At 46.3% G+C, this 13,975-nt stretch overlaps 1 protein-coding gene across 1 annotated transcript in view; it reads right to left on the bottom strand.

The window, feature by feature from the left end:
* Positions 1-11,033, bottom strand: part of LOC308439504 (inactive 2'-5' oligoadenylate synthetase 1C-like) — a gene marked incomplete at both ends in the record, with an annotated part of 57,965 nt that extends 46,932 nt beyond the window's left edge. The window contains one exon of the mRNA XM_080941330.1: positions 10,851-11,033. Coding sequence (XP_080797456.1) covers positions 10,851-11,033 — 183 coding nt within the window. The remainder of the gene's footprint in view (positions 1-10,850) is intronic.
* Between the last annotated feature and the right edge of the window lie 2,942 nt (positions 11,034-13,975).

Raw genomic sequence — 13,975 nt, 5'->3', positions numbered from 1 at the left:
AATTAGATTTTACCCTTACTTCCCTGCACAGGTTCAGAAAGAGTAGAAGGAACATGGTGCATGTCCAATAGAGAAAGGGCAATTTCTAAACGGAAGCAAGACTTGTAATCCTGAAAGTGGGGGGCTAGAATCGTGAGACAGCTAACGAAACAGTCGTTTTTACATTTTTTCCCCAGAGATTTATTTATTTTCTGCATATGACACATATCAAAAGAGGGCATCAGATTACAGATGGTTGTGAGCCACCATGTGGTTACTAGGATTTGAACTCAGAACCTCTGGAAGAGCAGTCAATGCTCCTAACTGCTGAGCCATCTCTCCAGTCCCCATGAAGTCATTTTAAAAAAGGCCTTGTCCTCAGTTTCTAAAGGATAATAATTGTTGTCAGCTCCACCTGTTATGCAAAGGATTCTTGTGTGAGGAAGTTTTCTTTATGATCTTTCCTCCTTAAAGTAGACTGTTTGAAGAGGAGAGTAAATATTTTTGTGGAGGTTGAATGAAGCCTCAGACCTGGGCAGCCTGGGGTTGCCTGCTGCAGCTGTTGGACACACCTCATAGATAAAGGGACTGGTTGTCTGTGGTGGTCGAATTACCCCTATTGTATGAGGGGCCTGAGGTAGGTCCCTCACCCAGTTTCCCTGGTTTGATAAGATTCCTGTATTACTGGAGATTACAGTAGCACCAGGATAAGGAAGGCCATTTTCATGAAAGCAAGATTTGCATTCTTTTTTATCCAACAAAATCCTTCCTGACCACGAAGGGGGCTGGCTCCATTCTGAGTGGGGTCAGGAGTATTAAAATTTATGGTGTCTTCTGCTTTACTGGGACATTGTTTGCTGATATGTCCAGGCTTGCTACCTGAATAACATTTGTGAGCCATGCCTGCTGGGTTGATTTTTTTTTTTTTTTTTTAATTTCCTTGAGAAGTAAGATTCTGAACAGTACTCTGGCCTTGTGAGGTTGTTAGTTGAAGATTATGAAGTAGTAACCCCAGGACATGCTTTAATAAAATCAGAAACAGTCTTAGATTTTTTTTAACTGCCTATAAGAGAGACTGACAAGCGGGTGTAACATTCTCAAAGGCCAGCTGTTTTAAGACAATCTCTTTTGCTTCGGAGCTAAGCATCATTTTCTTGGCTGCAGAGGGGTTTGCAAGAATCTGGTGAGATTCTTATGTGTTGTCCACCCATCTTCTTAAACGGGCCTGTCAGATGCCGGGGACCTGCTCTACTGGCGATTCTGGTTCTCTCTTGGAGGTAGCCAAGGAGAGGGAGAGCGTCAGTGGTCAGCGGAGTGGGGGCAGGTCTTGGTCTAGAGAGATGTTTAGGGTTACCTTTAAATAATAAAATGTGTGCCTGTTTGAAGTCTAAGTTACTTTGCAGTGGTAGTTGACCTGCTGGTCTGAGTTCCTCTGAGGCCAGAGATTGCAGTCTCTGGGGTTTAGCACCTCATAACAAAACAGCAGGGGGTCAGGAAAAGCCTTTGTGATAGAACTAGCATCTCTAACTCCTGCTGGTTAAAGTTGCAAGATAAAAAAGGGACACTTTGAAAACTAATTTTAATCTTTATGTCTAAGTTCTTCTCCAAAAAAGGTTGGCTTCTCCTCCTCCTCCCCCATTCTCCTCTTCTTCCTCTTTCCTTCTTCCTTCCTTCCTCCTTCCTTCCTTCCTTCCTTCCTTCTTTCTCCTCTGTTGCACTAAATATTAAAAAAATAAAAATCAGTTTATCTCTTTACCAGCCCTGAGGTCTCACTCCTCAGGCCCTGCTCCTCTGGCGCCCAGTCTGAGCCGTCACCACAGCCCAACTCATCTGTGCAAAACTTCCTTCCCTTGGAGGTTTACTACCTCCTGTTTTCTGCCTCAATCCTGGGGTGTTTCTCTACCCCAAAATTCTACAAACAAAATTCTACAGCCCAATAGCTTTTTATACAGGTTTATATATTCAATTCTCAATCCACAAACCGTCTACACAACAAAATGGCATCAAATAGACAAAGATACAAACTGCCTTTCTACATGAGATAAAAGACCTATAAAATTCTTAATGTTCATAGTTACTTAACACCAATAAATCCCACCTGGGTCTAGCTGGTCCTTGGGATGCTCCATGTTGTGATGACCTTCCTCCTCTATCCACTCACCTCCTCTGACTCTCCGACCTCTGACCTCTCGTCCTCTGACCTCTTAGACCGGCCCCCTTTTCTCCACCTCCCTCACCCTGCCCAGTCACTGGCTTTCCTTTATTTTACTAATTAAAATGGGAAGGCTCAGTTGGAGTCTCCTGACTAGGCAGCCCTTCTTGGAGCAGTGAAATTAACATTAAAATACAAACAGCTTCTGGACAATCTACACTCCTCCTTCCTTCCTTCCTTCTTCCTTTCTTCTTCCTCCTCCTTCCTTCCTTTCCCCTTCTTCCTTCCTCTTTTCTTCCTTCTTCCTCCTTTCTTCCTTCTTCCTCCTCCTTTCTTCTTCTTTCTTGTTTCCTTCTTCCTTTTTTCCTCCTTCCTTCTTCTTCCTTCCTTCTCCCTCTTTCCTTCTTTTTTCCTTCCTTCTTCCTTCTTTTTTCTTCCTTCTCCTTCCTTCTCTCTCCTCCTTCCTTCTTTATTTCTCTTCCTTTTTCTTTTCTACTTTGTCCTAAGCATGTACATGTCTTTCAGAACACATGATCATGTGGTCAAAAGTTCACCACAAGTTTACACATGAATTCAAATCCTAATTGAATAAGAAGATTACAACTGAGATGTTTACATGCATATCCACTAAGAGTAATTATCTGCCTAAACATTCATTTCCTGTCATCATCTTTACTGGTCTATGGAGAGTTAAAGGCCATAACTAAGTTATCATTGAAGTTTGTATAGGTAAACACATTTTTATCGTCTGTCCTGGCATCTACCATAAATCTTTACATCCTTTTTTACAACCTTTGGTTAATTGTGCTACAACCCCTTGGAATGTGTTCTAGGTTATAAATGCCTTCTTGCTATCTCAGAAGCAATTAACTCATGACACTTGGAAACTGGCAGAGTTCTTGTCGCCGTTTTCATATCAGAGAGGGATTTAATAGCAGGCCTGTTACGAAGGGCTTAATGATTTCTGGTATATTTTAGGAATCCTTATAGGATCATCATTAAAAGTTAAGAAATCATCTATTTGTCTATAGCACCATTCCAAGACAGTACAGTACATCTTGGTTGTTTTGAAGAAATCTGTTCAAAAGAGTGGTCTAATACCTACTGATTGTTATATATGTTTAATAGTAACAGGAAGGGCATATTACTAGCAGGACCCTTTCCTAAAATGTAATCTCTTCCACCTTGCCAGGAAGAACAAATCCACCACAGCTTTATACTTCATGGTGGAGCCAACTCAGGAAGACCTCATACTAGTTTTTAGCTTCTCCTACATGGTTCCTGACACTTGTTTTTGTTGTTGTTACTGTTGGTGTTGGGGGTGGAGGAAGTAGTGTACGTGTGTGTGTGTGTGTGTGTGTGTGTGTGTGTGTGTGTGTGTGTGTATGTGTGTGGTTCAGCTAGATGCATTAATATATACTCTCCACATGGGACCAGGCATTCAGCAGTAAGTAGAGCAGAAGGAAATGACTTCGGCTTTTGATGCAGGAGGCCTTGGGATCCTTCCAGGTCCCTTGTTCCACATAAACACAGGAGAGGAAATCTTCATTTCTTCTGTCCTTGCCTCCAGGACAAGATTCTAGCCCTGCCCTAACAGACACAGAAGCTGTTCCCTGGTCCTACATGGACAGGGAATAATGAGACTGTGGCCTGTGTACTCAGGTTGCACTGAGTGACTACAACATGCAGGCTGGGGTCCCATCCATACAGAAATAGAAACAGGAAAGATAGACAGAGATTATCAAAAGAGTGACCATCCTTCTGGTCTGTTGCATCAACCTCTGTCTTTAAATGTAAACACCGGCCCTTATAATTATAAAAATCACTTTGTACATGTGCAAATCTTTCCTGATTCTGTCTGCACCACTTTCATGTAGTACCCATAGAGGCCAGAAGAGGGCATAATATCCTCTGGAACTGCAGTTACACTCAGTTGTGAACCACCACCATGTGGATGCAGGGGTTTGGGGAAGGAGCATTAAACTGGTCCTCTGGAAGAGCAGCCAGCTTCTCCTTACACTGAGAAGAGAAAGACAATGAGAAAACAGGTCACTGGGCTGTGGTGTGGGGGCCACTGCTCACAGGCTCAATTCAGCTGCCACCTGAGGATGTCCCTATAAGTTTCTTGTCACACACCCACTTCCAGTCATTGAGATTCAGTCTCTGCCCCCTCCTGTGCTATAGCCAAGAGCTGAGTGGTTGAGATGGACTGTGTGCTCCACATAGACAGCTCTCACTAGCAGGAGGAGGAGTCAAGACAGCATGAGTGACAGCTGGGAGTGAGGGTGGGGGTGGGACATAAGGAGTGCTCTAAGGAAGTTGTCTCATGGTCTCTGAATAATTGGGAAGGGGCAGGGAGATGGCTCAGGGGTAAAGTGCTTCCCTCCTCAAGCAGGGGTGAGAAGTAGAGGTCAGATTGAAGAAGCTGACTCATAATCCTGTTGAAATATCCTCTTCAACCCAAATAAACCCATTCAATGAAAACACAACTCAGTAATTAGGAACCCAAGCTACATGTCTATATTTGGCAGATTTACCATTACATTCTCTATTCCCCTCCTAGGAGATCCCTTATAACTTGCCGTTTTTCCAGGCCTCCTGTTCCCGCTCCTTCCTCTCCTTTTCCTACTTTGACTCCCCTTCCATTTTTCTCCCTGACTCCTCCTCTTCCCTTTTTTCTTTTTCCCCCACTTCTTCACCCTGTCCAATCATGTATTGACAACGTAAATCTACCTGATCCTAGCTTAAAGGGCTGGAGATGGGGCTTCCAAGGACTGTAGGACTGTCCAGAACTGCTGGTCCAGTACACTCTCTGTCAGGTACGAGACCCTCACGGATTATATAATGTGGGGAGTGACTGAGGACCTGCCCTCACACTCTGGCCTCCACATTCTATGTACACACAAGCACACACAAACACATGCACTTCCACTAACAGGTCTACACACACATATACCACACATACATTTAAAAAATAGTCCCGAAAAATATTGACAAATTATCCACGTAAAAATGTAACGGACTGAAATAAAAGAAAATAGAAGGCATACAAAGCGACATGACATGTTTGCTGAAGAAGGAAGCAGTCATGCAGAGAACATGGAACCTTGGAACAGTGATTTAGACACGGCTGAAGAGAGCCTTAGCTGAAGAGAAAGTGGACTAGAAGAAATCACTTAGTACAAACATGGAAAGTCCTCTCGACCCATCCCCTCTCCCTCCTACAGCAGCAATGTCTCTTGCTCTTTCTCATAACCCTTGTTTCCCTGAGCCCCTCTGCTCTGCTTGTAACCCCCTTTTCTCCTCCATTTTCCGTTGTGCCATCTGGTGCCATTTTTATTTCTCTTTGTCAACCTTACATAGAGAGAGCCATCTGGAGAAGATCTACCCACAAATGACAAAATATCTCCCTCAGTCTGGCCTGGAGTCAGGCTTGGTCAGTGTGGGAGGGCCCAGCCCATAGTGGGCATTGCCTGTTCTGGGCAGGTGGTCCTGAGTTGCTTTTTAAAATCAGACTGATCCTCCAAGGGTATCAGGCAGCAGGTGACGTACCTCCATGGCCTGTGCTTCAGTTCCTGCCTCTGCTTCCCTCAGTGATGGAGTGTGGTGCAGAAATGTGAGCCAGACAATCCCTTTCCTCCCCAATTTACTTTCCAGCATCATCTTTACCCCAGTAGTCAGAGCAAACTGGATAGAAACTGGTCCAAAGGAGGGGACACTGCTGTGACTGACCTGCCATGTTGCTCTGTGGGAGGACTGAGAAGGGATGTGGCAACTTTGGGTGGAAAAGCTGTTGAGAGCTGAGATCCTAATGGGCTGTTTGTGGGAACTTGGAGGACAGGAGCTGAGAGGCAGGCAGAGGACAGAGGCTGGAGTGAAGGTTCAGAGAAAAGCAAAGACCCCATCTGGGCTGTTTGTTGTTATGTTTGGATTAACAATGAGTAATTTCTCATTAGCTGGGGATAAAAATCAGCTCTGATTGAGAAGAAAATGGCACCATAGGGGTCAATCTTCTGGAAAGAGTTTCCTTAAGGTCAACAAACAGAATCTGTGGCCGAGGGGTCACAAGACTGCCTCTCTGGTTTGCATCCACATTGGTACTGCAGACAGGCCTCCCTGGTGCTAAGGATTTAGTCCGTGGAAATCTGCAGGTTTGGAGGCATCATGGAGAGCAGCTGAGGCCTGGCGCTGGGAGAGGCCAGGGAGGCCATTGGTGAAAGTGCAGCCGCAGTTTCAGTGGAGACCCTGAGACACTGGACTTGCCCTGAGCAGGAGACAACTGTCAGAGCAATGTGAGAACAGAGCTGGCCTGAGCCTGAGACCAGCTGTGTGCGCTGTGGATGGCAGAACCTCAGCAGCTCTGGGAACTGTGGGTCCCAGATATCAGATACTGAGTCTTTTGCTATGATTGTGACAGTGATCCCCTTTCTTTCCTCTTGGGGAAATAAAGAAAATCAGTAGCATTTAAATTTTATATGAGCCCCCACCTCAGGGAATAATCTTCCTAATTGTTGAAACTTCATGAAATACTGCTATTTTAAAAGAAATATTGTGTTTTACTGCATGATACTGACACCATGTCTTAGCAAAAAAAAAAAAAAAAAAAAAATCAGCAAAGAAAAGGTTATAGTTAAATAGACGTGTGTGAGAGCATCAAGTTGAAAGTGGGTTATTTGGGAACATGAGTTTTGCTCAGTTAGACATAAGATAGGGTCATTGAGCGGGAGGCATCCTAAGACAATCTCTCAGTCAGTCTGGTAGGGTAGTCTGTGCGGACATGTCCATGATCAGTGATGGGTGAGGTTGGTGCCTGAGCCTGTGCGCTGTAAAATAAAGCAAACTGAGTGAGCCATGGAGACCAAGGTGGTGAGCAGAATTCCTCTATGGTCTGTGCTTTAGTTACTGTCAAAGTTTAGTGCTTTAGTCAACTGTGGGCCCTGGCTTCTGTCTCTTCACCAGCAGTGTTAGATGGCACCAATACAACATCTGGGCCAAGTCCAGGACAGGGACTCCACAGTCTGAATTTCCCGTTGGAGCATGAGAATGTCCCCACTTGCCAGACTGGAATGAAATGGTGGGGTGTGCAACAAATGCTGTGTTTCCTGATCTCTACTTGAGGTGCACCTTGATTGTACCAACTGGAGAAGTCAGTAACAGTGTGTGTGTGTGTGTGTGTGTGTGTGTGTGTATGGGTCTGTTGGTCCATCAGTCATCCGCAGTCTAGTCTGCTGTCCACGCCTTTCTTCAGGACATGAAAGCTTTGCTGAAAGCCAGATCTAAAGGGAGGAAATGGCAGAGATGAGCAGGATCCAGTACAGTTGGGAGCCCTTGCCTAATGCTGGGAAAAGACAGGAACCTTCTTAGGGAGTCCTAGTGTGGGGTGGATGAGGAATGACGTGATGGGTCCACAGGTTGGCAGGAGACCCTTCAAATCCTCTCTGTGTATCTGGTTGCTGTTTCAGAAGGACCAAGACAGATTAAAATTATGGGGTAGCATCACTGGGTCCAGCGACAGGGTACTGAGATTTGTTCTGTGGTTTAGGAACAAGCATTCCCCTATGAACCTGGACACTGGGGCTCTGGACCTCAGGGCTCCATGGGTGAGGACAGAAGAAATGGGGGTCAGGGAGACCCCTCCCCCTTCACAGAGATTGAGAGTAGACCCTAGGGACAGGAGCAGGTCTTGGGAACTGGTGGCCCTCAGCAATTCTCTGACTTGTTAGTGAGCAAGGGACAAGAGGAGAGGGTCTTTTGTGGTTAAACAATGGATTCACAAGCTGCTGGTTCACAACCCAAACATATAGAGCATTAGGTCTCTGTAGGGTGTGTGTGTGTGTGTGTGTGTGTGTGTGTGTGTGTGTGTAACTCCAGAACTTGAGAACTTAAGGCAGGTGGAGTTCTGTGAATTATGGATAGGAAGAAAATAAAGACCAGTTGAAAAGAAGAGAAAAAGAATAAAAGAAAGAAATTAAGAAAGAAATTGGGGGGGGGGGGACTGAGAGAATTAATTTGTTTTGAGTTTCAGTCAGTGTATTGTGATTAAATTCAGTGCTTCAAATCTCATCCTCACACAGACAGCTATGTTTTAAAGTCATCGTTGGTCACAGATGGCGCACAATTTTATTTTCCTGCACTGCTGTGAACCCCAGACTGCATGTTGCTGACCAGTGCACCTTGATGCACACAGGACATTCCCAGGGCTCCAGGCACACGTGCAGCTGATTAACAGTTTCTGTGTGGGATGGGGAAGGTCTAGAATCTTGTCATGGGAGCACTTCCAGAGGGAGCCAAGGATTCTTGTCTCTATTTCATGTAAAAGAGATCTGGAACCATCCCAAGCCACATGACAGCAAACACTGTGGCTCTGCACTGTCTATTGCTGGATGCCCAGTACCTGGACCCTCATAAAGCTTGTAAGAAATGCTCAATACATGTATCTAGGTGAGCATGAAACACACACACCATCCTTCAGAGTGCACACACATCTTCATGGCTTGCTGTGGTTTATTGTTGTTGAACAGACATTGGAGAGAACCTCCCAACAGGTGGACAGATGGAAGTCAAGCTTGAGGTTCTGTCTCCTCCTCTGAATCTCTTGTCTCCCAGAGAACACTGAGGACAAGGCAGATGAACCAGGGTGTGAGGAAGGCTGTCTGTGATGGGCCAGGAGGCAGGAGTTGAGGACAGCTGTCAGATGCCTGGAGTCTGATTGCAGTCTAGACCCTGACTCATTGGGGCATTAGGCAGCTTCCTCTGCTCTCTAGGTCAAGGGCCTGCAGCAGAGCAAGGACATGACACTGACTCTCGAACATCCTCGACAGGTGCTGTGGTGCTCATAGGAGGACACATTCCTGTGGAAACTGGACCGCCATCTGTAATGAAAATCACAATATCATGTAGAGAGCCTGCATTCCTACATGGAAGGGGATGGAAACCATCCCTCAGGGTGGGTACCACCACTGGAGAGCTGGAGTTCTCAGAATAAGAGCCAGGAAACTCCTGGGTTGGAAAGTTGGCCATCAGGGCACTTTTATGGCTTTGCCATCAGAGGGTACACATGTCCCCACCTGCAGTTCCGTTCTTCAGTAACAGATCTGTCCAATCTGGGACATGGCCTAGCCACCTCTCTGCTGCAGGATGGCACTATAGGCCACTGTTCCCACAGCTGCCTCCCTCCAGGTCCCCTGTCACTTCCTTCCTGGCCGTCTGAGGTTTGTGTCTCACATCACTGCAGGCCATGTTCTTCCCCACTCTGAGGTCACAGGTGACATCATCAGTTCCCAGCATCAGGAAGACCCTGCCCCAGGAGGAGAAAAGCCCAAGTGCAGGTCCTTCTTGGTCCCACAGACAGACAGACAGACAGAGAGATGGAGAGAAGAAGGAAGAAGCTCATCTAGCTTCTGAGGTCTAGAGGATTCCAAGTGTGCCTCTAAATATGTCTGAATATGTTTGTTCACAGCAGGAGCCTACAGAAACTTCTAGAGAATAGGCAACCCCTCCCCTAGCCCTGTTCTATACCTAATAAACATGCCAAGGCTCCAGGTGCCAGAGATTTGGGTTCAGCTCCACGAGAGCACACACCACACCTCATTCCATCTCCTTGCTGCAAGAGCCATGAAGGTGGGAAGCAAACTCCAAGTCAACCTGTCAACAAAAATAGGATCCAGAGTAACCGAGAACCAAGGCTGGCCTCTGGCCATTACCCACACATGCAAACACATGCACAGACTTCTGCACACACGTGAATACGCTCCCGGACATGGGCACACACACACAAAATAGAAAAGAGAATTCAGGCATGAAGAAGGGCAGGCTGGAGGCTCCGCTGCTGGCTGACTTACACAGGACATCATGGGCAGGCTGCACATGAAATTCCACTTCCTGCTGGAGCTGGGGGGAGCTCAGCTTGAAGCTCAGAGACCTGGGGTTGGGATGCTCTGAGCTCTGGACCTCAAACTTCAGCCTAAATTGTTTCTTTTGCTGCAAGTGACACAGGTGTTCCCAAATTTCCTCCAAGAACTCTCCCCGTCGATATAACTGATCCTCAAAGCTGGTGAGATTGTTAAGGAACACCACCAGGTCGGCGTCTGACTTGCCCTCGAGCAAGGTGTGTTCATCATAGGAGCCACCCTAAAAGACATGGTTGAGAATGACAAGGGACAGGGAAAGCCATGCTGGGCATTCAGCACGTTGAACAGAATAGGAGTCCATCACTGAGCATGACAGAAGGATAGAGAAACCTGGCCCTATACTCCATGCTTACAGAAAAAAAGTCTGCAACAATACTCAAAGGCAACAGAGTAAATATTAAAACTAAGCAAACTGAATTCTTAAAAAGAAACATTTTGAGAAAAAAGTAACAAGTGATGTGCAGAGGTCCTCCCTAAATAAAATGCTGAGTACAATCACTAACACACTTCACCCCTGACATAGATGAGTGGACATTACAAAATACATCTCTGCAGCCTTCACAGTGACTGAGGTAGGGACCGCTGTCATAAAGTCCCATGTGACAGAAGGGACCATGGACAATGAGCTTCCATCAGTCCATCATCCAGCAGGTGGGGTCTGTTCTGTTCTCTGTCCTGTGCCATAGCTGGGGTGTACATGAGCACCCTGCACAGAGCAGGGAGGTAACTGAAGCCCCACTCAGGACTGCAGGCTGACTATGAGAGCTCTCTCCCAGCCCACCCTGCTCAGCTCAGGCTAATGGACTCACCATCATGACCCTGGAGACCCTCACAGGGTGGACGGCTCCTTGGAAGCATCTCTCTTCCAGGAAAGCACCCATGATGTCGATGTCTGCTCTGAGCTCAGTAAGGAAGGTGGTGTCAGGAAGGAGGTGATCCCTTATGAACTTGTCCAGTTCACAGGCCTTGGTGCTGCTGAGATCCTTCACCATTTTATGCCCTGAGAGTGTTTGCTGTCTCCAGCACTGCCTCTGGAGTCAGCTGTCCATCATTTTTACAGCTGGTTCCTCTTCCCAGGAAGGGCGGGGCTATGCAAATCAGACCTCCATATATGCTATCCCTGGCTCCTGGTCTACTTGACACTCTGAGGTTTGTTTACCAGCAGGTGCTTCTTTGGATTTTCATCACAGCAGGTTGTGAATCAGGAGGCATATTTTCTGTTGCTCTTACCCTCTTTGTCTTGTATTGTTACAAAAGAAAAAGAGTCTTATAGTTTCCTAGACTTTTAACAGCAAAAGACACACACACAGACACACCCATCTGTAAAACAAGAAGAGCAAGTGAGAGAAATCCAGAAGGTATCTGTCACCAGTTTCAGCACAGCTGGGTGGGTTTGTCATGGGTGACTGGTCGATACTGATTGATTGATGTTGGTCAAAGGTGCTGCAGTAGAGATGGAAGCTCACTGATATGCTAAGCCTTCATTTTCTGAAGGAACGGAGGGGCACAGCCTCTCCGGGAAGTCTGACCTCAGCTAGCTCACTCCAGTTAGTTTATACAAATATTTCACAAGGTTAATTGGGGTGTAGAAAGGTTGCAGCTACCAAAGTTAACTTGCTTTTGCGCACATGAGAGCAGACAACTCACACAAATCCCAGTTCCTTTTGACCATGTCTAGCCAATAATCAAAATTAAGAACTCCAGGTTTGCTAGGAGTGTCTTAGGAGCAAGATTAGTGCAGCTGAAAGCTCTCATGTAGTCCCAAGTGCAGTCCTTCCACAGAGACAACTTTTCTTCAAGGATCAAACCGTCTTATACCTATTTCTCAGCATCTAATCATTGACCCAAACAGCAAAGATTTTGCTGAAACTTTTCACTCAAAGCCAGACAAAAAGGCTTTGCTATAAATTTCACTACACATGCTGGATACTGTAACAAGCTATCTTCCAGGTCAGGGCTAGCTTGAAGGGCAGACTTCGAGTCTCTCAGTTCTGTGGGTTCTCAGATTCACACCCTTGATGTGGCATCATACAGGGCATCATCTGAGACAGTCCCTCTGCCCTCTACCCCCACCTCCATCAGTCTGTCCATTGGACAAAGGTTTCTCATCTTTAATATGGAATCTCATTCCTTTGTGAACTTGGGGATCAGCCCCATTGGTCTCCCAAGTGCTGTGGTCACAGGGTGCCTCTCTCTCCAGCTACACTCACCTGGGTTATCAATCAATTGCCAATCTCCACTCAATAGCATAAAGTGTTGACTTGTGCCCAGAACACAGTCTCATGAGGAAGAGCCTGTTTCCATGACAACCTATCTGCCCAGCAGGAGTGGATGTTCATCAGGGCAGGATGGACCACACCTGTGATCCCTAGTCCTAGAGGGTGACAGAGAAGGTTAAGAGTTTGAGGCCAGCCTGGGGTACATGAGAGGCCCTGTCTTATAAAATACAAAAAAAAAAAAAAAAAAAAAATCAAGCACACAAGCAGATGCATACATGCATACACATATGTGCATACACTCAAACCTAAATCACTGCTGGAATCACTTCAGATAGCAAGGAACAAGAGACTAAGGACATTCTTTAAACAGTGGTTCTGCCTGTGGTCATAGCCAGAAGTCATGGGTGGCTTTAAGGGATTTTTTTGAGGAAGCAGAAGCCGTGGCCTTCTCATCCAGGTCAAGGCTAAACTTTAGCATAACTATAGTCTTCACAGACTGACTGGTAGCAGAAGCTCCTTGGTGGACCCTGACCTTGCCTGTGGTAAATAGGAAACTGAAGTCCCCTCCCACAAGTGCCAGGATGGGAGGACAAGAGGCAGCTGAGGGTCCTGAGAAGATCTGAGAGCCAGGCTGATTGTGTTTTAAATATTCTATATATTTATTTCCTGTGTGTGAACATGTGGAAGTTAGAGGACAAATGTAGGTGTCACCTGTCTCACCTTCCACCTCATGGTTCCTGTAACCAAACTCAGGCCCAGACTAGGTGACAAAAGCCTGTACACTCTGAGCCATCTTAGTACCCTTTCTGTTGTTTATGAGTGAGAATCTCAGTTATAGGTGAGCTAGCTTCCCACTTATAGCAATCCTGCTGCCTCAGCCCCTTGAGTCTCATCGCCCAGCTCATCCCTACCACTTCCTTTTCCTCTCTGGGGAGTTTGATGAGCATCCACTAGGTACTCTTTATTTTAAACAAATGTTATTGACACTAGAGGGCATGAAAGCCCCATGCTGGACACAACATTGAGTGGTGAGCTGGGGAGGGGCAGGGCAGGAAACTTGTCTAGAGGGTGGCAGCCCTGGACAGGTAAGCAAACCAGAACACATAACTCTCAGGCCCAGAGCAGAGCTCTGAATTGGCCCACTCCAACATCCACCCCATCAATGCACTGCTGGAGTGTGGAAGGGGCCAGACCTACAGACCCAAACCTAAAGGATGTCCGTGACATAGAACAACAACAGCATGTCTGAGGGAAGACCAGTGAGGGTCCAGTGCTGATAGAGTAGCAGAAGCCAGACCCATGGCAATGGACATCGCTGGGGGACACACTGTGACACCCTGCAGCTTCTACAGTGAGTTCGTTTTCTTTTTCCCTTTTAGTGGGGAGGTTGCAAGGATGGAGAACATGTGTGAGAGGATGGGGAGGTGAGTGGGATTGGGGTTCATCGTGTGAAATTCAAAGAACCAAGGAAGACGTGTTTTAAATATGAAAAAAAATCAACCCGAATACACATATCTTGGTAGACGCATTGCCTTCCATAGTCTGAAAAGAAGATTCAGCAATAAGAGAAGCCTTACACCAAGTGTCACGTTGATGAAGATGGTTGTGATGTCGCTGGCATGTACTCTTTAACCTGAGCAAAGATGGCTGCCGGTCAAAGCCCTTTTCAGTCTGATGAGGCCTCAGCCAAGACACAGGCTAGTCATATGGCTGCC

Source organism: Micromys minutus, assembly GCF_963924665.1.
Source record: "Micromys minutus genome assembly, chromosome: 29".
NCBI lineage: Eukaryota > Metazoa > Chordata > Mammalia > Rodentia > Muridae > Micromys > Micromys minutus.
This window is presented reverse-complemented; position numbering and strand designations above follow the sequence as displayed.